The sequence below is a fragment of the Labeo rohita genome, chromosome 7, assembly GCF_022985175.1.
Source record: "Labeo rohita strain BAU-BD-2019 chromosome 7, IGBB_LRoh.1.0, whole genome shotgun sequence".
Taxonomy (NCBI): Eukaryota; Metazoa; Chordata; class Actinopteri; order Cypriniformes; family Cyprinidae; genus Labeo; species Labeo rohita.
This window is the reverse complement of record NC_066875.1, coordinates 27,426,974-27,451,452: the sequence shown is the minus strand read 5'-3', so window position 1 is coordinate 27,451,452 and position 24,479 is coordinate 27,426,974. Positions and strand designations below refer to the sequence as shown.

General features: G+C 32.4%; 1 protein-coding gene across 1 annotated transcript in view; it reads right to left on the bottom strand.

The window, feature by feature from the left end:
• The window catches only part of fto (FTO alpha-ketoglutarate dependent dioxygenase), a 166,393-nt gene that overhangs the window by 83,965 nt on the left and 57,949 nt on the right, over nt 1-24,479 (bottom strand). The window contains exon 9 of the mRNA XM_051114696.1: nt 8,983-9,107. Within this exon, the coding sequence (XP_050970653.1) occupies nt 8,983-9,107 (125 nt within the window). The remainder of the gene's footprint in view (nt 1-8,982; nt 9,108-24,479) is intronic.

Here is a 24,479-nt window from a genome sequence, read left to right as displayed (position 1 = left end):
GATGAAAAAAAAAAAGGAAACAAAAATAAAGCTTAGCAAAATTAAACAGAAATATTTTGTTTAAAAAAAAAAAAAAAAAGAAGAATATATATATATATATACACAAGCTAAATTAAAACTATTAAAATGGTTTCCATTAACTGAAATAAAGCTAAAATATTATATAATATAAAATATAAATATAAAAAACAAAACATATTTTATATATATATATACATATATATATATAAAATTTTTAAAATTGTTTAAAAATGTAAAAAAATGTTTCCAATAACTGAAATAAAGCTAAAATAATATAAAATATAAATATTAGATGAAAACCGATTTTAAAAAATGATATTATAGTACTAATGTGAATAACTTCAGATTGAGTCTGATTATTCAAAGCACGTTACTCGTAAAGCATTAACACTGACCTCGTTTGTGTTGCCAAAACATAGGTGAGTTAGCAATCATGTTTGCCTATGTGTGTAATGTTTAGTGTTTGATGTTCTAGTCTGTGAAGAAACTTCTGCTTGCCCTCTGAACTCCATGACCTTTCAGTGTGTGTGTGAGTGTGTGATGACAGCCTGTGGCATTTCTGTTCAGAAGGTTTCCACCCAGGTGAAGTACGAGAGGTCACAACACACTCAACACATTGAGACACTCACTAAAATACAGACATTCAGAGCCTGAGGTCAGAGGTCACACACTGAGGGTGAATGATGAGGGCAGCTGCGGCCTCCAGGATGCAACACTCACATGCTCAAATGCAAACAAACGTTTGCCACAACGTACGCATTGTACTTATGAATGATTAACTCAATTCAAATATTTCATTAACACTATAATAAAGTTCCAGAAGTGAACACCAGTTGATGCGTATGTTATCATTTTACAGCGTTTTTTAATTTCTACAAATACCACAATTCAGATGTTTACGGTCGGTAAATGATAGTAAAAACATGTATAACGCTACTAAAAATGTGTTACTTTGAACTTTTCATCAAATATGTTTACAAATGAACATTCTCCTAGATTAATAAATGCTGTAAAAAATATATAGTTATGTATTATGATATGGGGACTGCGTTGTTTTGACCCAGTGGTTAAAATGAAAAAAAAACAAATTAAACAGAAATATTCTTAAACTGATTATGACAAAATCACATAAATTACTAAATCTTAAAAAAAAAATTAAAATGTAAAAAAAAAGCTTAGCAAAATTAAACAGATATATTTTCTGTTTATATATATATATATATATATATATATAAAATTGTTTACAATAACTGAAATGAAGCTAAAATAATATACAATATAAAATATAAATATTAGATGTAAACATAAAAAAAAATAAAAAATACACGTTGAACCCAAAATAGGTTGGACATTAACATTTATCAATATGTTTAATAAATGAACATGTATTAATAAGTTGAATAAATAATAATTAAATAATAAACTTTTTTTTAATTGCTTATTAATAAAAGTTCGTATTTTGATTATTGCTGATGCCTCGAGTAATTATGTGCCTGATTTTAATTTACAACCTATTGGGTTTATTTTAATAAAAGCAAAATTAAAACTATTAAAAATTGTTTCCAATAACTGAAATAAAGTTAAAATAATATATAATGTAAAATATAAATATTAGATGAAAACATTACGACAAAATCGCATAAATTACTAAATTTAAAAAAATAAATAAATAAATAAATTGAAAAAGAAATAAAGCTTAGCAAAATTAAACAGACATATTTTATGTTTAAAAAAATATTAAAGGCAAAATGAAAACTCTTAAATATGTTTCCAATAACTGAAATAAAGCTAAAATAAAATAATATAAAATAGAAATATTAGATGAAAATAGGTTGGAAATTAACATTTATTAATATGTTCAGTAAACAAACATTGAATAAATAATAAATTAAATAATAAACTTTTTTTGATTATTAATAAAAGTTCATGTTTTGATTATTGCCTGATTTTTAATTTACAACCTATTGGGTTTATTTTAATAAAAGCAAAATTAAAACTATTAAAAATTGCTTCTAATAACTGAAATAAAGTTAAAATAATATATAATATTAAAAAAAAAATTAGATTAAAAAAATGATGACAAAATCACATTAATTATTAAATTTAAAAAATAATAATTAATTAGTTAAAAATGAAATGAAGCTTAGCAAAATTAAAGATACATATTTTCTGTTTAAAAAATATTAAAAGCAAAATGAAAACTTTTAAATATGTTAACTGAAATAAAGCTAAATAATATAATATAAAATAGAAATATTAGATGAAAACTCAAAATAGGTTGGAAATGACCATTTACTAATATATTCAATAAATGAACATTTATTAATACGTTGAATAAATAATAATTAAATAATAAACATTTTTTGCTTATTAATAAAAGTTGATCTTTTGATTATGGCTGATGCCTCAAGTAATTATGTGCCTGATTTTTAATTTACAACCTATTGGGTTCATTTTAAGCCAGCCATATAGTCATTTTTTAACAATAGTTGAGTTAAATAAAACTACCCAAACAGTTTGGTTAAACATCACCCAGCGCATTTTTTAAAGTGTACCAATATTTTTAGAGACATTTTAAAAATAACAAGGAAATAGAGAGCAGATTAACTGAATCTTTAGGAGTTCATAAATCTTTTCCCATTAAATAAAACGATTAATTTCATTTAACTTAAGCTTTTAATAGAGCCCTTCATCCAAGTACATGATCTCCTGCTCTTTTCATCTATGAAAAACTGGTTTTGGATGACCTACATGCTTTAGTAAATTATGCCCTAAATCTGCCCTGTCCACTTAAACTTATCGCTTTTTGTAATTGAGTGATAATGCAAGAAAACCAAGAACAGAATAAGCAAAAGCGCGTGATGAAAGAAAAAGAGGGCAAATATAGCAGAAAGAGAGAGAGAGAGAGACTGAAAGAGAGGGGGGTGGAGACAGATGGGCATTTTCAGAGATCATTTATCAAACTCAGGCCCGTTCACTCCCCTCCCCTCTCCTAAACCCCCATGTAATTCAGTAATCATTTTCATTATCATATAATGACCTTACAAAGCCTACAGCAGTTAGCACGGTCACTACAAACCACACAGCTGTTCCCGGCACTGCCCCCTTCATCACCTCCCAAACGCGCAATCTGCCCACCGCAGGAATGGACTGTGACCCCTGCGGAGGTCAACGGAGGGATGTAGATGTGACAGGAGTTGTACGATCTACCTGAGCAAGGTCGCTTCTATCGGAGCGTGTGTTCACATGTGTACTTTTTACGTAAACTCGCACTGCAGCGCGTCTGTGCGGGCATAAAGGGTGTGAGATCAATGGTTTTGACCCACAACACTGCAGCTTGCATATGGATGAAACAAAACCACAAGGTCGACCCCCTTTCGTCTGCCAATGCAAATGAATCTCTGAGAGGTCTTCCTTCTGTAAGTGTTTGATTTTGACCTGTGGAAGATTCAACACATTCTTAAGAGCAAATCATTCCAGAATATTCCAAAAGCACAGATGGATATGCATATATGGTCCCCTTTACATGCACTGCACTTACGCATTCATTATAAAAGAGATCAACCAGGAGGCCTCAGCAAACCTCTAAGGGGGCCTCAGAAAATCTTCAAATCATTTAAAAATAAAATAAAATAAAATAAAATAAAATAAAATAAAATAAAATAAAATAAAATAAAATAAAATAGTGTTTAATTTTGAATTGTGGTCACTTTTAAAAACAAAAAGTTTCTAGTGTAAAATAAAATACAATACAATAAAATAATATAGTGTTTCATTTTGAATTGTGACTAATAAAACAAAACAAAATAAAATAATAAAATAAATTAAAATAAAATAGTGTTTCATTTTGAATTGTGGCAAATAAAATAAAATAATACAAAATACAAAAATAAAATAAAATCGTGGTCAATTTTAAAACCAAAAATTAATTGTGGTTTACTACCGTGGTTAATATATTAACGCCCCCAGTTTCTATTGTAAAATAAAATAAAATAAAATAAAATAAAATAAAATAAAATAAAATAAAATAAAATAAAATAAAATAAAATAAAATAAAATAAAATAAAATAAAATAAATTGTTTCATTTTGAATTGTGGCAAATAAAATAGAATAAAAAAAAAATAATAATAATAAATAAATAATAAAACAAAGCAAAACAAAACAAAACAAAATAAAATAAAATAAATAGTTTCATTTTCAATTGTGGCAAATAAAATAAAATAATACAAAATACATTAAAATAAAATAATATAGTGTTTCGTTTTGAATTATGGCTAATAAAACAAAATAAAATAAAACAAAATAAAAATAAAATAAAATAAAATAAAATAAAATAAAATAAAATAAAATAAAATAAAATAAAATAAAATAGTGTATTATTTTGAATTGTGGCAAATAAAATAAGATAAAATAAAATACTGTTTAATTTTGAATTGTGGTCAATTTTGAAAACAAACACTCCCAGTTTCTAGTGTCAAATAAAATAAAATAAAATAAAATAAAATAAAATAAAATAAAATAAAATAAAATAAAATAAAATAAAATAAAATAAAATAAAATAAAATAAAATAAAATAAAATAAAAGTGTTTAATTTTGAATTGTGGCAAATAAAATAAAAAATGAAATAAAAAATGAAATGAAATGAAATGAAATGAAATGAAATTAAATGAAATTAAATTAAATTAAATTAAATTAAATTAAATTAAATTAAATTAAATTAAATACTGTTTAATTTTGAATTGTGGTCAATTTTAAAACCAAAAATTAATCATGGTTTACTACCATGGTTACTATATTAACACTTCCAGTTTCTGGTGTCATAATTACAGAAGAAACACCAAAAAATAAAAAATAAATTGTTGGGGAATGGGAACTTTAAGACAAAAAGCTTAAGACAAAGATATAGATCCAAACACATGTACCTGCATTTCAGGTAAATAATTCAAATGATATTATTTGTTAATTCGGGTGACCGCAGTATCTGTCCTGTTTGTCATTTTCATATCGCAAGAGCAAAATAAAAAGTAAACACCCAAAATGTGCAAACGTCTTTTTAACGAGTCCATCTGGAGGTGACCTGCATGAGTGCATTAGGTAAGCTAATAAGCCTGAGTACCCATAAGTCAACAGGAGCAGCCTACAGTCACATTTAGCATCTCTGTCCCTGAGGGTAACTTCAGATAGCTGAAAGCAGGTCCAGAGGCCCCACAGTCTGCAACACTCCAACTACTGTTTAAGAAAGCAAATGTCTGTAAGACAATAAAAGCCTTAATCAATCAGCCCGCTGTGCTTATGTTTATGAGCCTGTAGCGCCAACCATCCATCACCCGGTTTTTACCACTCAAAACACAGACACAGAGACAAAAGAAAGGCATAATGTGAGGAGCGGGCCTGCTGCATACTAAATTAATAAAACAATCGCAGCCTTTCACGGCAAAATAAGCGACATGATTTAGCACGCTGCTCTAAGAAGTTTCTTTTCAAGAAGAGTGGTCAGAAATGGATGTTTGTGTTCGGCACTGTGAGTCATGATAGTTGTTATAACGGTCTGTCACGATAATGGTATTAATACATCACCGCGTTCAGGTGAGCGGAGCGCGGTGTACCGCGTTCACTTTATCAGCTCGCGTCGAAGGAGATATTATCAGCTATGAGTTCATTTTTGTCTTAACAGCGTGTCTTAACCTTAGCCTGAGCTATCTGCCTCCCCTCCCTAAATGCGATTTGTTGACAGCTACTTTACAGACCTGTGCCTGATGTTTCGAAGAGTGACGTTATCTCGCTCTGGAAGGGGGGCAGGAAGTGATAGTGGAAAGGGATGAGTTCAAACACATTGCAATGTGTGCACACAGAGGAGTGAAGGTAGCTTTATCTAATCACGGTGCTCCGTCTGATGAAATAAACTTCCGTGGCTGTGACCGAGTGTGCAAATGTGCTGTACAGGTTAGTGTGTGTGTGTGTGTGTGTGTGTGTGTGTGTATGTGTGCGTGTGTAACCACTCAGTTTCTTCAGCAGTGAAATGAAACTTAAAATACAATTTACAAATTGTTCTCTGAAATATTTCCCCACATTTGATTTTTTTTTTTTAATACAAAAAAAGCTGCTGTAATTATAGCAACAACTTGTAAATGTACACTACTGTTCAAAAATTTGGGATACGTAAAATTTTTATTTTATTATATTTTTTTTCCTCTTGCATTTATTTGATTAATAATAATAACAATAAAATGTGAAATGTTAAAAAATATATATTGTGAAATATTACAATTTCAAAGAGATGTTTTCTGTTTTACTATATATTAAGATTATCAAATTATTCCTGTGATGACAAAGATGAATATTCACCAGCCATTATTCATGTGTGGCCCATGATCCTTCAGAAATCACTTTAACATGCTTTTTTTAATTAAAATTTCGAGGAAAAAAAATGTTCAAGAAACACCCCTTCATATTATTTCAAAAATAAGTAAATAAATACATCTTACTGACCCCAAACTAATTAATAGTTGTGTTATTCGTGTTATTTATGCATGTAGTAAATGCATTTTTTATCATAGTAAATACAACATTGGCCTATGGAAGCCGATTTCCGCCACTGAATAAAAAAAATAATAAAAAAAGGTGATTGTGACAACTCTTTTGTTACGACTTCTTTTCTTGCAATTATGAGTTTACATCTCGTAATTATGACTTTTCTCTCAGAAGTGTGTGATACTACGACAGCGTTTTAGTGCCATGTTAAATAATAAAAAAAAATCTAAGATTACGAGATTAAAGTCTTAATATTTTAAGAATAAAGTCGAAATTCCCAGAATAAAGAAAAATATTACGAGAATTTATACAATTTAAATTCTCAAAATATTTCGATTGTATTCTTGAAATATTTTAACTCTATTTTTGTAATTTCGACTTTATTCTCGAAATATTTCAACTTTTTTCTCATCGTATTTTGACTTCATTCTCATAAATTCGACTTTATTCTTGAAATATTTCAACTTTATTTTTGTAGTATTTCGACTTTATTCTCGAAATATTTACTTTTTTCTTATAGTATTTTGATTTTATTCTCATAGTATTTTGACTTCATTCTCATATTTCGACTTTATTCCAGAAATATTTCGACTTTATTCTTGAAATATTTCAACTTTATTTTTGTAGTATTTAGACTTTTTTCTCATAGTATTTACTTTTTTCTTATAGTATTTTGATTTTATTCTCATAGTATTTTGTATTTATTCTTGTAATTTCAGTTTGTAATTTCAACTTTATTCTCGTAATATTTCGACTTTATTCTCTAGAATTTAGACTATTCTCGTAGTATTTTGACTTTATTCTCATAAATTTTTCTTGTAACTTTATTTTTCTTGAAATATTTCAACTTTATTTTTGTAGTATTTAGACTTTTTTCTCATAGTATTTAAACTTTATTCTCATAATTTCGACTTTATTCTCGTAGTATTCCGAATTTATTCTTGTAATTTCGACTTTATTCTCAAAATATTTCGACTTTATTCTCGTAGTATTTCGACTTTATTCTTGTAATTTCAATTTGTAATTTTAACATTATTCTTGTAATATTTTGACTTTATTCTCTACACATTTAGACTATTCTCGTAGTATTTTGACTTTATTCTCATAATTTCAACTTTATTCTTGTAATTTCGACTTTATTCTCGAAATATTACACCTTAAATCTCATAATCTTAGATTTGTTTTTATTTTTTAACACGGCATTTTAACGCCATCATATGATACAAACTCACAATTCTTTTTTTCTCAGAATTGTGCAATATAAACGCGCAATTGTGACTCTTCTCTGAGAACATCTTTTTTCCCCTCAAAATTGGACTTTATAACTTGCAATTACGAGTTTGTATCTCACAATTCTGAGAACAGCAAGATCTAAAATCGCAATTGTGAAAGAAGAAGTCAAAATTGCGAAATACAAACTCGCATTTGCAAGAAAAAAGCCTTTATTTTTCACAACGGTGAGTTTATATCATGCAATTCTGAGAAAAAACAGTCAGAATTGTGACTTTATATCTCGAAATTCTGACATTTTAACTCGCAGTTGTGTTTATATCATGCAATTCTGACTTTATAACTCACAATTATGAGAAAAAAGTCTGAATTGCGAGTATATACACTGTATCTAGCAATTCTAAATTCATTTCTCAGAATTGCAAGTTTACATCTCGCAATTCTGACTTCATAACTCGCAATTACAAGTTTATCTCACAATTCTGAGAAAAATAATACAGAGTGGATCAGTTAACAAGAGCATCTAATTAACAAACATACCAAATTCCTATACCGTACCACACAGGGCTAAAAGTGTGTGTGTTTGTGCCCTTGACGCCATCTGACAAATGAATCACGGTCTGGTTCGTAGTTTTCATCATCTGATTTAAGAATGCAGTTTTAGCAAAACAACAGCACTGTTTACAGGTACCAGCAGCCCTAGGCGTCACTCCGGGGTCAAAGCGAGGGGACGACCCCCTTAAAGGGGCCACTTTACAGAAACGTAATGACAGGGAGGAGTCATTATTTTGGTTTAAGTTAAGATGCAAGAAGAGAAGGGAATTCAGTTATTTCAGGCCATACTGACTAATGGTCTGATCTGAATGAAGACGGATTACCACACACATACACACAGTAGTCTGATGGGAAATAATAAAGCAAGAGAAAGGAGGAGTGTGTGCTAGTGTGCTGGTATGCGTATCTGTGTGTGTACGGCTGGTTCGCTGTGTTATCGGAACAAATGGGCTATGTCTCTCAGTCGCCCTTATCTCAGAGGAAGGAAGTCAATGGGCTATCAGCACACGTGTATGCGTGTGTTTGTGTGAACTCTCCCGGCCTGAAGGATTGTCCTCCTGCTAACGTAGAAAAAATCCTTTCTTCTGTACAATTCACTGAGGATGTCACATTAAACATGAGAGTTTAGCACACAGGCACATACCTGTCCCTCCATGTCTGCCTGTGCTGCTGTCTGTCCGACAGGGCGTTCAGTAAAATGTCTGCCATCTCTCTTCTGTTCTCCTGTGCCGTGTTCTCGTCCTCCACCACGGCCAACAGCAGCTGAGTCTGGAAACAAACAGCGCAGCCTGTTCACAACTTCAAATTAAAAATCGGTCACTCAGTCAGTTATGCATAACACTATACACTACATAAATGTTTGAGACCAGTCATCAGTATTTTAGTTAGTTTGTTTGTTTTGAAAGAAATTAATACTATTATTCAGGATGTGTTAAATTAATCAAAAAATACAGTAAAGACATTTACAATAGTACAAAAGTTTTCTAATTCAAATAAAGGCTGTTATTTTGAACTTCCTATTCATCAAAGCATCCCGAAAAACGGAAAAATGGTTTCCACCAAAATTAGCAGTACAACTGTTTTCAACATTGATAATAATAAATGTTTCTTAAATGCCGCATTAGCATATTAAAATGATTTCTGAAGGATCATTTGACACTGAAGACTGGAGTAATGGCTGCTGAAAATTCAGATTTGCCATCAGGAGCATACATTTAATTTTAAAATACATTAAAATAGAAAAGTTCATTTTAACTGAAATAATATTTCACACATTACTGTTTTTACTGCATTTTTAATAATGTAGAAAATGCAGCATTGGTGAATGAAAAAAAAACATCTTTCAAAAACATTAAGACATTTATTTTAGTGGGCAATGATTAACTGCAATTAATCGCATCCAAAATAAAAGGTTTGTGTGTGTATAATATACGCATGCGTACTGTGTATATTTATTATGTATATATAAATACACAAACATGCATGTATATAAGAAACACGTTATTTAGTTTAAATATATTTATATATAATATAAATTGTATGAATATAAATATATACACATGTAAATACATGTAAATATTTTCAAAATATATACCGTATGTGTGTGTCTTTATATATAATAAATATACACAGTACACCCACATATATTATATAAACAAAAACTTTTATTTTGGATGCAATTAATCACGATTAATCATTTGAACAGCACTAATAAAAAGAAAAAGAAAAATCTTACCAACCTCAAACTTTTGAAATTGTATACTTTATGTACAAAAACCAAAACTGATAATGTTATGATGGGCAAAAGCTTTTCAATATGCTACTAAAATAAAATTTAAAAAAATAAATTATACTGCATAAAGACATGTTTTGTCATGCTTTGACATCACTGATAAAACATTGTTAGCCCTTGAGTGTTTTATCATTTAAGTCTGAATATGCAAAATTGCAACTGAGATTAAGAGTTCTGGGATAAAGTGAGATTTTAGTGCAAACTTTCTGTTATGGTCACATAATATCATATAGTAAGGCTTTTTTTTTTTTAGTGCAATTATTTTTCTATAAGCTTCTGCATCTCAAACAATCACAAATTAGTAATACACAACCATATTCATGAGTGAATATTGTTTAAGTAATACATTTATGACTAGTACAAATATGGCGGCATATCCACATTAGGGTTGCACAGCAACTCTGGCTCTTAAAGGATCCCTGAACATCCTCAATAAAGAAACAACTGCTCTTATCTTGAAATAAAGGAATCAAACTTTACTACCAACCCTGTGGACAAGCTCTTAGCCAGCGCTTAAACAAATCAATATACATTTATTCTCTTCATGTCAGAGGTCAAATGTATTCTTTACTTATGCTGCAGGACTCCATCTTACAAATGCTGATGATTACGCCAGAATTAGAAACAGCAGGACAAAATTACATGTGCTTTGAAATGGTGTTTCTGAATTTTTAATACAATAATATATGTAAAACACTTAAAATATACACCACTATTCAAAGTTTTTGAAGTCTCTCATGCTCACAAAATCTGTTTATTTGATCAAAAATACAGTAAAAACAGTATTATTGCAAAATATTATTACAATTTAAAATGACTATTTTCTATGTTGATATACATCAAAATGTAATTTACATCTATGATGACAAAGCTGAATTTTTATGCAGCCATTACCCCAGTCATCAGTGTCACATGAATGTCAGAAATCATTCTAATATTCTCAAAAAACATGTTTTATTATTATCAATGATGAAAACTGGTGTGCTGCTTAATATTTTTAATATTTTATTTAGCAATGATATATATATTCAGTATTTTTGTGCATGGAAAGTGTAAAAGAACAGCATTTATTTGATCTTTTTTAACACTGTACTGTCACTTTCGACCAATTTAATTCACCCTTGCTGAAAAAGTATCACTTTGTAAAAAAAAAAAAAAAAAATACAAAAATAAAAAAAACACAAACCTTACAAACACTAATCTTTTGATTGGTAGCATATTATCACAACAAAAAATTAAACATTATATTTCAAAAAGTTAACTGCGGTTTCATTTCTTTTAAAAAGATGCAAGATGCCAAACTGTTCCTCTCTAGCTGTCTTCTTCTACAGTAGCAGGAGCTAAAGTGATTGACAGGCGAGGAAGCGTACGCAAAAAGTGCTCTGAGCATTGGTTCACCTCACCTGTTTCACAGCAATCTCTTTTCTTTATTTCTTTTCATCCCTCGTTCATCCGTGAGACAGCACTTCTGTCTCTCGCTGAAGCATTACCTGTCAGCGGTCGTTACCTGTTAGAGTCATCCTGTCTCAGAAAGCGTCGGGTGAAAGAGTCTGCCAAGACTAACTCTGACTACGGGGTCACAAGGTCAGTTGAATCACATCAGACTAAACATAGATGACACAACAACAGTGACTCATGAAGGTGTGTGTGTGAGAGAGAGAGAAAAAAAACTATGTGTTTTGTGTTTACAACGTGGGTTGATGAGAGAAATTTTCACAACCAACTTACGTTTGCCACCCTATATATGTGCACCTTATCTGTGCGTGTGCTTGTTTACCCCTAAATGACGGTAGCTGTCGTCAGCTAGGTGATGTTGTGCAGTGCTCCTGGGTTCAGGACCACAGTGAAGAGGGTGAGACAGAGGGCAAGTGACTAACAGAGGCGACTGTGTGTATTTGTACAAGGAAACACACTTCGGGTTACCCCACACTAACACAGGGGAAGAATAAACACTCATGCACACTCACCAGGACTATGTGACAGGTACACCAGCCAACCAATGGCAGAAAGTGCCATCCAAAATACCAAGAAAAACCTGAACAGCTAGCGTCAAACAGGAGAAACTAAGATAATGTATGACATAAGGATTTAATATGCTTAACAGCCAATGGGCATTCTCTTCAAACAGAGGTTTGACAAACACACACATACTTAATTTACACACCTAGACTGTATTTGATCAATTTGTAAAACACACAAAAAATAGGCAGCATGACAATAGTGAGACAGTAGTCTCACAGTATGTTTTTCTGTTTGATGGACAGATGAGTTGGACATTACTGCGCTCAAGGCAGTTTTATGTAAATGGGGTAAAAAAAAAAAAAAAAAAAAAAAATGTTGAATGCAATTTCAGAATGTCTGTATCATTCAATAATTTAAAATGTATAAGCATTTACTTTAGACATGTACAGGGATAAGTTTTTAATTTTAATTTTAATTTTCATCATTTACTCACCTTAACGTCATTCTAAATTGTTGTGATTTTCTTTCCTCTGTGGAACATGAAACACTATACTTTGAGAAAGGTGTTTGTTTTTTTTTTTGTGCATACAATGGAAATAAATGGTCACCAAAACAGTCTGGTTCACTTAGTTCCTTCTTCCTCGGCTGGGATCATTTAGAGCCCTTTGAAGCATTTTGGAAGTTTAAACTTGGGGGCAGAATTGAAGTCCACTATATGGAGATAATTCCTGAAATGTTTTCCTCAAGAAACATAATTTCTCATCGACTGAAGAATGAAGAATGAGAAGGGGAGTGAGTAAATTATCTGTAAATTTTTGTTCTGGAAGTGAACTTTCCCTTTAATTTGTGTTCAGAAGATGAACAAAGGTCTTACGGATTTGGAACGACATGAGGGTGAGTAATTAATGACAGAATTTTCATTTTTAGGTGAACTATCCCTTTAAGAAATGTATGGAATTCATATCATCAGATAAAAATTTCAAATTAAGCATCATCTGCAAACAAATAATGCTATGGCTTTACTTGCAACTAACTTTACCACAATAAAAATTATAATTAAATTGTTTCCAACCTACTATCTTTCTAATAGGTGAACATCAGTATGTCATGTGAGTCTGAGAAGGAAGTATTCATAAAACAGAACGGCGCGACAGCCTTGTGGGCAGCCCGCCGACATACAGCGCCGTTGCGCTACTGGTGTCCCAAGTTCGAATCCCGGCTCAAGGACCTTTCCCGATCCCTTCCCATTTAGTTTCCTGTCGACTATGATCTGTCCTATCATAATAAAGGCAAAAAAGGCCAAAAAAATGAAAAAAGAAATACTAAAATACGTATCTATCTTTTTACTATCCAATGAGGCCACAGGAGACACGTAATCACACACCAGTTGAGAAATCGTGACACTGCTGACATAGTAGGTCACATGACAATTATAACATGGCGCTTCCAACATGCAAATCAGGCTTGGATTAGAGCTGTTTTGAATATGAATATTCTGCAAGCAACTGTGTGAAAATTAGGCTTTATTAATCATACTTTGTGTGAAAAGGAATAAAGTTGCTGCAGTTTTACTGCCTCTAATGTTTATTTCAATTAAAAACTGCAATGATTCGTATAAATTTGTATGTTTTTTCAGTTTGGCAGAAGTGTATAGAGGCACCCATTTTTCAATGAGCCTATGTTGCCAAAATGTCTGGATTATATTCATACCTCACACAACTTTTGTGTCAAAAAAAAAAAAAAAAAAAAAAAAAAAACTGTTCCCACAGTCAAGAAGCAAATTCTTTATCAAAAGCAGTACATACACTGACTGTGAATTCAGAAGCAGCTATTGTCATTTTTAATAGATGTTTAAAATCACAAGAGTAACCAAATGCGTACAGTACTATCACTATCAGTGATGGTACAGCGTAGGGTACAAACACTATCTTTGAACGTGTTCCACTAATGTTTGACAACAATAAAATTTGCTTGACTACATTTTGTCTACATTTTAAACAACATACCTATTGTTTCATCCTTCAAAACCTGCCAGATCTCTTTTTTTGTGAATGCTTTGCTTGAAAAGTGCTTTCTTTCTTTCAGATAAATGTCATTTATAGATTTTAAAGTGCAGATGAGGTGTCCAGATATCTTTTGGGGGCTTCTCTGTCCGTGCACAGTCAGATATCTTACTATCTGTAGTTGGTGGGATATGCTTTTGGGGGGAGTTCCGTTATGTCTGGCACAGATGGTCCTCACCCCAGTTGATGTGCTGAAGCACTGTAAGGGTACAACTACAGCAGAGTACTATGGAAGACTGAATCACACATGCCATGTTAAACGTGTAGCACACAGACAATATATACACACATATGCATGTCTCTGAGTGTGTGTGTGTGTGTGTGTGTGTGTGTGTGTGTGATTGAGAGCTTGGCCTTTCAGCCACATTGACCCTCTGATCTCTCTGAGGCTCATCAATTACCTCTCCCCTCAGAGCCAGCACGCTGAGAGAATGGATTATATGAAGTGTAAAACATTAGAAAAATGTGTTCACAACATCACAGCAATGTGTCCGAGGACAGAGGAGGGGACAGATAATAGAAACCCAGCTGCTGAAGAGCACAACGCAACAAGTGACAGCGTTTGAAGGCATTGTAGGGCAGCTCTGTGGGCCGCAGGCTTTTGTGCTGAGGATTGTGGCTCCTCTAGCCAGAGGCAACTGGACATATGCTTTTTGCTTGAGCTAATGAGGCAAAGGCTAAAAGCTTTGTGATTTTCTTTCTTTATCTGCCATGGTTTGTCTCTCTCTCTGCCTTTTTTAGGTGGGAAAGTTTTAAAAAAGGCAACTCAAATCTGCTGCCTAATATACCTATCCACCTGATTTTTCCCATAAAAGCAAATGTGGCCATTTGTAAATATAACGTCTGGTTTCCAGCATGTCCTCCGTGTCCAGCTATTTTCAGCTGTACAAAACAACTGCTTGATATTGCAAACTGAATGTACTGTCTTAATTATGTTCGTAGTGCAAACAGTTTTACCGTTTCCTGCACCTTGTTATTCTTCTCGTTATTTCCCCACAGTGGCTAATGAACCAGAAGTTTCACACATTCACCAAAATCGCTTACTTCTGCGTTGCAAAATAAGGTGAACACATTGAGAGTTTAATGATCCTACCACTCTTCCTGCACACAATATGAGCTCCAAAAATCTTGTAGATCTGCAAAACAGTTCTACCCAAAAGATTTCAACTACATCCAACAAATATCAAATATACAAGTAGAAAAAAAGGCTCTACTAATAAATCAAATACATGTATTGTGTAAAACCATGTTTCAAGGCGAAAGTACTATGGTTTTCTTTGCCTTACAGAAACACAATTAATGTATCATAACACCAACATTAATAAAATACTAATAATGATTTATTTTTTTAATTATCAATAATCCATTAATAACAATTAAGTACCCATCAATATTAAAAACTATTAAAAACTATTAAAAACGTAAATATTAGGGCTTTTATCTAATTAATTACATTATGTTTTGATTAATCAAATTAATTGCAAAATAAATTTGACTGTGAAAATACCCACAAAAGATTATTCAAAGCTATTTTTGTGTTAAATGAGTAAGTATCAAGCAGACATTACAAATTGTAGCTTTAGAAAGAAATATTTAATTTGATTCAACATAGAATTTGTTACACATAAACATTTGGGCTGCAACGGCCTAACATAAACTATGGAATATAAAAGAAGATAGTTTTAGAAACATCTTAGTATTTTTTGTTCAGATGATGACAATCACTGGTAACCAAAACAGCTTTGTTACCAACAGTCTTCAAAATACCTTGTTCTACAAAAGAAAGATTAGAAACGAAATAAGGCTGAGTAAATGATGACAGAATTTTTTTTTTTTTTTTTGTTTGTTTTTTTTTGTGAACTATCCCTTCTTATTTTTATTCTTATTTATTTATTTATTTTAATAAAATGATACTCGAAGTAAGAAACTAAATCTGCCAGCAGGTGGCGGTAAATGTCTTTATGAGTCATTTGCTTATTCATTCCATTAGTTCAAATGGCTGATTCATTCAGTAAATGGCGCTCTTTATGAATAGGCTTTTGAATCACTGGTTCACATGATTCGTTCAAAACACTGATTCATTCAGAAACTAAACTGTGTGTTGCTTTTACACATGCAACAATTAACTAATTAATTAATGCAATAAAGTGACAGCTCTAGTAAATATATACTGTAAATATGTAAATATAATGTAAATATGTAAACACATTTATAATGTTACACATTTTCTACTTAACGTTTTGTTCAAAGAATGCCGAGGGGAAAAGAATTTTGAGGTTTTCACAAATATTAGGCAACTGTTTTTAGCATTTCTAATAATAAGAAATGGTTCTTAAAATTATTTCTGAAGACTGGAGTTTGATAACTTTTCATAAAATATTTTGAAATATATTAAAACAGAAAACAGATATTTGAAATTGCAATAATATTTTACAATATTACCGTTCTTAATTCAAAGTTCTGTCATTAAACTCCAGATGCAGCAGGCTGATAGGTTCTAACTCAGTCTGATATAATCACATCATTACTCACATGGCACAGCTGATTGGTTTCTTTTCACATCAGCAGCCAATGAGCTTGCTGCTCAACATTTAAATACTTGGCTATTGCTTGCTGTAGCAGTTGCAGTGCGCTTCAGAAACCCTCCACCTCCCCCAGTTCCACCTGTGTAGATCTGCTACGGGGTGATTTCATGTATGTTATATATAGGGGTTATTTTATATATGTTGCATGTGCAGCAGCAGTTTTTCCCCACATGCTCACAGCAGCATGTCTGTTGATGTACTGGCAGTACAAAATCTCAGAACTTGCTCTGCCATAGCAGCACCAGCAGCATAGCAGGTATATTCTGCCAATACCAAAAATATTAACATTGCCATTTATACTACCATGCTAAACTCTGTGAGAGTTCTCATGACAGATCTTTATTTTTTAACAAATAAATACAGCCTTGGTAAGCATAACAGACTTCTTTTAAAACTCTTACCCCAAATATTTAAACGGTGGTATGTATGTTTTATGGTTGGTTATGACAACTAATACAACATCAATGTCTTTAAAACCACTTCTGCTGTTCTCTTGAATGTATCACTTTCTTTGTGACTTCATAGCCACTTGCAGTCTCTCTCATACACAAACATATGTATACACATATGCCTCATCTCTCTCCACCTCCATCTCCTTCTGGATCTGCCTGCTGATCGGAGATTAGAGATTAGCATCTTGTACCCACGTTTCTCCTGCCAGTGAAAGCTTTTGGCGGTGGGAGCGAGGCCAAAACCTCACTCTCTCCTCACTCCGCACAGATTCATTTTCAGCACTTAAAGAATGTGAACTCTAGGCAGAGATTACCATCACATAGACCTGAAGCCATTTTCATTATATGTCTTTTTTTCTACGGTGGCTGAAAAGTGACATTTGGGAAAAAGATTAACATTGGCTCTCCCCTAAAAGAACGAAACCCAACCCAAGTTGCACCGACTACAATTTATGATGTTATAGGAGACACCGTGTTGTGTAATTTATATGTCATCTAAATGCTGAAAATATCAGAAGTGAAGTGAATGAAGTAATATGCATCAGTGGTTTTGGAAAGCCTGAGGGCTCTTGTATAGCAGGACACATTTTTCCAGTGCATTAACTATATATGAGTAAGTGTAACAAATAAGAGAATTTTCTTTCCAAAATCGGAGTTTAATACCTCCAGCGAGAACGCCTTAAGAAATATGAGCGGGAATCATTCGCTATGACATCTAAGTATAATATTAGTGGGTAGACAGATACAAACAGACACTCACATTAAGTACACCACAGGAAAGAGCAGGGAATAATATTTATAGTCTGTACAAGCAAATCCTACTCAAAAAAGCACAAAACCAGCTCAGAAGGCATAAAACCTGTTCATAACGCGTAACAAACGGTAATGTGAATTAATTAGCTATATCTGTAACACGTTCTATGAAGCCAGTAAAGGAGAGATTGACCAATATTGCTTTTTCATGACAAATACAGATTAGCAATTATAATAATAACCATCATTAACATTCTAAATATTGAAATGTTAAATATTTAAAATGATAATACAAAGCATTTGTGCAGGTCAGAGGGTTTCATTTTGACATCTGTTTTGGTATGTTTAATCGAAAGTATAATATCAGTACGAAAATCAATATAAATAAAAAAAAAAAAAACAATCATGAATTTTTATAGTTTTATAAAGTTACATGTTCACCTAAATAATTTTAATAGCTATTTATTCACAAATTACTTGTTAATCTGTTTATCATTGCACATTTAAATACCACAATGCACTGAAGTATATGACTAACACTATGTTATAATAAACAGAACTCTCATTAACAGAATATTTTAAGCCCTTATATTTAAACATGCTGTTCAATTTGGAAGTTCTTCACTTTCAGAATAAAAAATCCTGATAATTTACTCACCTCCATGTCATCCAAGATGTTCACGTCTTTCTTTCTTCACTCACAAAGAAATTAAGTTTTTTTGAGAAACTTTCCAGGATTTTTCTCCATATAGTGGACTTCTAAGTTGGACAATGGTTTGAAGGGCAATGGTTTCTAACGAAACAATCGGCCATTTTCTTGAAACAAAAAAAATGCATATACTTTTTAACCACAAATGGTCGTCTTGGCACTAAGTCGACCTCACGCATTACACTGCAAAAAATGCTTTTCTTACTCAGATTTTTTGTCTTGTTTCCAGGCAAAATATCTAAAAATTCTAAAATCAAGGAGGATTTTCTAGACAAGCAAAAATTATTGTCTTGCTTTCAGAAAAAAGACATAAATTATATGTGAGTTTTTGCTTAGAAGAAGCAAAATAATCTGCCAATGGGGTAAGCAAAATAGTTTTATTTCAAGCAGAAAGCAAGATTATTTTGCTTACCCCATTGGCAGATTATTTTGCTTGTATCAAGCAAAAACTCACTTAATTTTGACTTGTTTTTTCTGAAAACAAGACAATAATTTTTGTTTGTCTAGAAAATCCTTCTTGATTTTAGAATTTTTAGACATTTTGGCTGGAAACAAGACAAAAAATCTGAGTAAGAAAGCATTTTTTGCAGTGTACGTAATCATGTTGGAAAGGTCACGCTTGACTTAGGCGGAAGAACCAACCCAGTGTTTACAAAGCGAACATCCAAGGAAAGTCAAATGCCCTTTACGAAAAAAGGTAAATCAACGATGTTGGACGATTTTGAAGTTGGAAGAAAAAATGAGATTGAGTTTTTTGCCCTACCCTACCTTTTTGAACCAAAGTACACAGATAAAGAGCTAACCGCGCTTGACCTTTCCAATGTGATTACGTAATGTGTGAAGACATAGATACATACTGCAGAACTAGTGCAAGATGAGTATTTACGTTTTTTTTTTTTTAAAAAAAAAAAGGTATATAATCATGTAGAGCCCATTGAAACTGCAATTTGGACCTTCAAACCATTGGCCAATGGCCACCATTGAAGTTCACTACATGGAGATGTTGGAATGTTTTCCTCAAAAAACTTAATTTGTTTGCAACTGAAGAAAGAAAGGCATGAACATCTTTGGATGGCATGGGGGGTTATTCAATTATCAGGAAATTTTTATTTTGGAAGGGTAACTTTTTCTTTAACTGTTATACCTTATGGCCATGAGTAGATGGAATCAAAATGTCTTAAATTTCAAATATATTTTACAGGTAAAGTCTCACTATACTCAACCAATACCACTCAATATGATCAAAAATCAAGATTATTTTGAATCTGACAAGACTTTTACGAGTTTCAAAAATCCAGCTGCTTCCAACTCAAGGAACAGCGGACCTGAAGCGTTCTATGTGTTATCTGGACCAATCTGCTACAATTTCAAGAGTCCTCGCAAGCAGCATGTGATCTGACTTTCTTGTGGTCAAGCCTGCTCTGTTTCAGCGTAAGATGCTGAATTTGCTTTCTAATCCCAAAATCATCTGCCACTTTCCACAGCGCCATACGAAACAGACAGAGAGAGAGAGAGAGAGACAGAGAACGGAAGCGAGTTGAAAGCGAGGGGATCATAACAGATTTCTACAGGAACATTTCCCCTTGGAGAGGGAGAGAGTGTTTACTATCAAACACATCTGTGTCTATTCATCTCAGCCAGAGTGTCATCCCTCGCTCTCAACTTCTGTCCAAACACAAACAAACAAACACAAAAACAAACACAAAGACTGCAACTTCTGAGTATGCATCAGCCACCAGACTGCACTCCTGCGTAACACGTCTTCACATACAGACACGCTCTGAGCTCTCTTTCTCCCGGTCTCCTTTTATATCATCTTCTTTCTTTCCCTCCTCTCCTAAAACCTCTCGAATTATCTGCAATATCTTCTTTATAATTCCTCTCTTTCTTCACGATTTTTCAAGCGAATCCGACAATTTTACAGTGGCTTGGCATCAGGATCTCCCATTCTTTCCCTCATTGTTCTGAACCGTGGCTTAACTCCGACATGATAGCCAACCTGGTGACTCTGAGGAATTAAAAGAAGGGATAGAGAAGAAAGACAGACACATTAGACACACAAAGACATATATCTACTGAATGAGGTCGGCATGTACCTGACTGGCAGGAAACTGGAATTTAATGAAGCATATATGCACGGTGTTTGCGTGTATATCCCCAGTAGTGATTAATCAGTCATGGTCTGTAATTCTAGATCTTATTTCTCTTTCTTCAGCCCGTTATCTCGCTGATCAAGGAGCGAGCCGGAAAAACAGCAGCGTAAATAAATAAATAAACAAAGCGCTAAATAAACCCACAGTGCGAGGAGGGTTTCGGGAGATAAGACAGATCAGGCATTATAAAGCACTTATTGGTTTTCGAAGAAAAATAAAAATTCGACTTCAAAGAGTTTAGCGGCTGTCAGGGAGCGTCTGCTCCTGCACAAACTGAGGTGCACTCAACACCAGCAGAACAAGACTGAACCATCTGCACATAATCACGCACATGCACATGACGACACTAATAACTAGACCCAGTCCGATTCTGCAGATCTTTTTTTTTTGTGTGTGTGTGTGTGCTGGAATTTGTGGGATTTAGTGGAAATGGACTTAAACAAGGTATTAATGTGGTAAATAGAGTACTACACTCTTTTTGGTAGCTGAAAACATAATAAAATTAGGCAAATTATTAAATAAACAAACATGGTCGAACTCTGGCAACACTGGTCATTTCAATCTTGTTGAAATCTATAGAGATTTCTACAAAGTGCTGTGCAAGCAGAATCCATGTGGGTCTGCTAATGACACTCAATGAAAACAACAATAACAACAAATATTGTCTATTAAAAAGAACATTTCATAAATTTATTTTCTGATGTGAAACAATGTTGAAGGGAAAGCCTTGTCTTTTTTATATAATGATACACCATTGTTCAGAGGTTTCGGGTCAAGGCTTAAAAAAAAGTAAACATCATTCCACTAGGAAACATTAAATTGATGAAAAATGACAGTTAAAACATTTATAAATGTCGCTAAAGATTTTTATTTCAAATAAATTATGTTCTTTTGAACTTTGTATTAAACAAAATATCTTCTACAAAAATATAAAGCAGTGCTGTTTTCAATGTTGATAATCATTTTTTTAATTCACTTCATAAAAAAAAAAATGTTGAAGTTCAGCTTTGCCATCTAAACTATGAAATACACTAATTTGATGATTTGTAAAGTAGATGATTGTTTTAAAATGTGAAAATATTTTACATTACATTTTATATTTGTGTATTTTTAATCAAATTAACGCAGTCTTGATGGCATAAGAGACTTCTTTCAAAACATAAAACATAAAAAAAATAAAAATCTTACCACCCCTAAACTTTTCAAAAGTAGTGTACATGCACAGCTTTCAAGTTTTAAATGTAAAGATATTAAATATGCATGTGGAAAACATACATAATAAAAAGTACGTCGATGACTAAGGACCTTGCATAAACGATTACAAACCAGACTTTTTAGACATGATGTCTGGCCTAGTCTGTAGTCGATCAATCAAACATCACGTCTCAAACATTTGAATCCACTAATCTGGCAACCTGTGGTAAAACCAGTGATTAGTTATGCCTCAAAATAATTGATCAGTCCAGTAGCAGACTTACCAGATGATAGATTTCTTTTTGTTTTTTGTCGGTGGTGGTATATAACGTGTGGTGTTTTTATCTGTTAGCTGACTGCGTATAAGTGGTCTTAAGGGGACCTGTATAGCTGTGTGTGCTTAAAAATAATAACCAACAATACTCCATCCCAAACATTCCATTCCTGCCACCAAAAAATAAATAAAAAAATCCCACACACAAACCCACCGGTCTCCCTGCCTGCCCAAAGAATCTGTAAAAGCTTCTGTATGCAGGTACAAAGCCAGCGACCACCTTCTCTCTCTCCCTGTAGGTAGAAAACACAAACACACACTCACAAACACAAGCACACAGCCTGCAAGTGGCATATCAGCGCATGAAATTCTCTAAAGGGGTTTAAGTATTTACCCTCCCCACTATCACGGCCTGCTAAAATTCAGCTTACCCTGTTCAATAAGGACTTCAAAGGGAATCATAAATACCTTTTGCCCGCAAATTCTACTGTACAGTGTTTTTCTCCTCGCCCCCCTTTTTCCTGCTTCTTTTCTTCCTCCTATTTTTCCCCCCATTCTCCAATAAAAACCGTCCCTTACTGTGAAATTTATTAGGCACCTTTTATTTACCATTTATAAGTGTAATAAGAGAAATTGGGAGGTAATTTCTCCTGTTATTTAAGCAGGCAAAAGGAAAATGCAGGTAAATGGATCTGTAATTCATTCTGATCTGACAAGGGACAACAGTTCAGAGAAAAACATGATTATATAAGTGGTTCAAAACAGGAAGAAACTATGGGATTATATATATATATATATATATATATATATATATATATAACAATCTGTAACTATTCCTACATTTTTTTCTGAAATCTATTTTAAAGAAAAACATGATTATATAATATATATGTAATTATTATTAGATTTTCAAAATGACCAGTTACACAAAAAATATATAATAGATACAGTAGATAGGTCGCATTATCCGAAAATTCTCCGTCATTGGCGGAATATCACTGAATATCAGTTCTCATATTAGTGACGGAAAAATCTGAAGGCCGTCTGTCATTTTGACAGATTACACTGAGGGTGATCTATTGTAAATTGTAGCTGTAATTCCCACTCCTGTCCAGTTGGTGCTGATTGCATTCCAGTCTGGAAGCAGAGCAGGGAATACAGAACAAAAAACAAAACTATCACAAATGTTTTCCTATTCGTTTGATTATGCACAGGCAGGTACACAGCAGCTACAAGGATCTATCACGCTACATTAAAGACGCCAAAACGGTATTTATTGCTTGAATTTGATAGAAAATTGATAGAATTGAAATCTGAGACTTTGTTTTATATCAAAAGTAACACAAAGCCTAGCCCATTGCTATTTAGTGGAAGGAAGATGCACTATGTACTGTTCATTCATCAACTGAAAACAGCATAGACCAAAAGATTGATTGTTATTTAAGAATCGATATTGGTTCATTAAAATGAGAATCGAGAAATCAATTTTTTTTTTTACCCAGCCCTAGCGTATTTTGTTGTTTTTAAACACTGCGCTGTCGTCCTGTAGGTTCATGATTAAAAACGAAAATGTGAACAAAAATAAAAGCAATTAAATATTTTATTCTAATTAAAATATGAAAATTACAATGACGGTAATCACAGATTATGACAGAATTTTTACGAACCTGTCCGTGTATATATATATATATATATATATATTTTTTTTTTTTTTTTACTACTTAAACACACACACACATACACATATATACACATATATATATATATATATATATATATATATATATATATATATACATACACACACACAAACACACACACATATAAATAAATAAATATATATATATATATATATATATATATATATATATATATACACATATACATACACACACACACACACACACATATATGTGACCCTGGACCACAAACCCAGTCATAAGTAGCACGGGTATATTTGTAGCAATAGCCAACAATACATTGTATGGGACAAAATTATCGCCTTTCTTTTATGCCAAAAATCATTAGGCTATTAAGTAAAGATCATGTCCCATGAAGATATTCTGTAAGTTTCCTACCGTAAATATATCAAAACTTAATTTTTGTTTAGTAATATGCATTGTTAAGAACTTCATTTGAATAACTTTAAAGGCGATTTTCTCAGTATTTGGATTTTTATTTTTATTTTTATTATTATTAATTT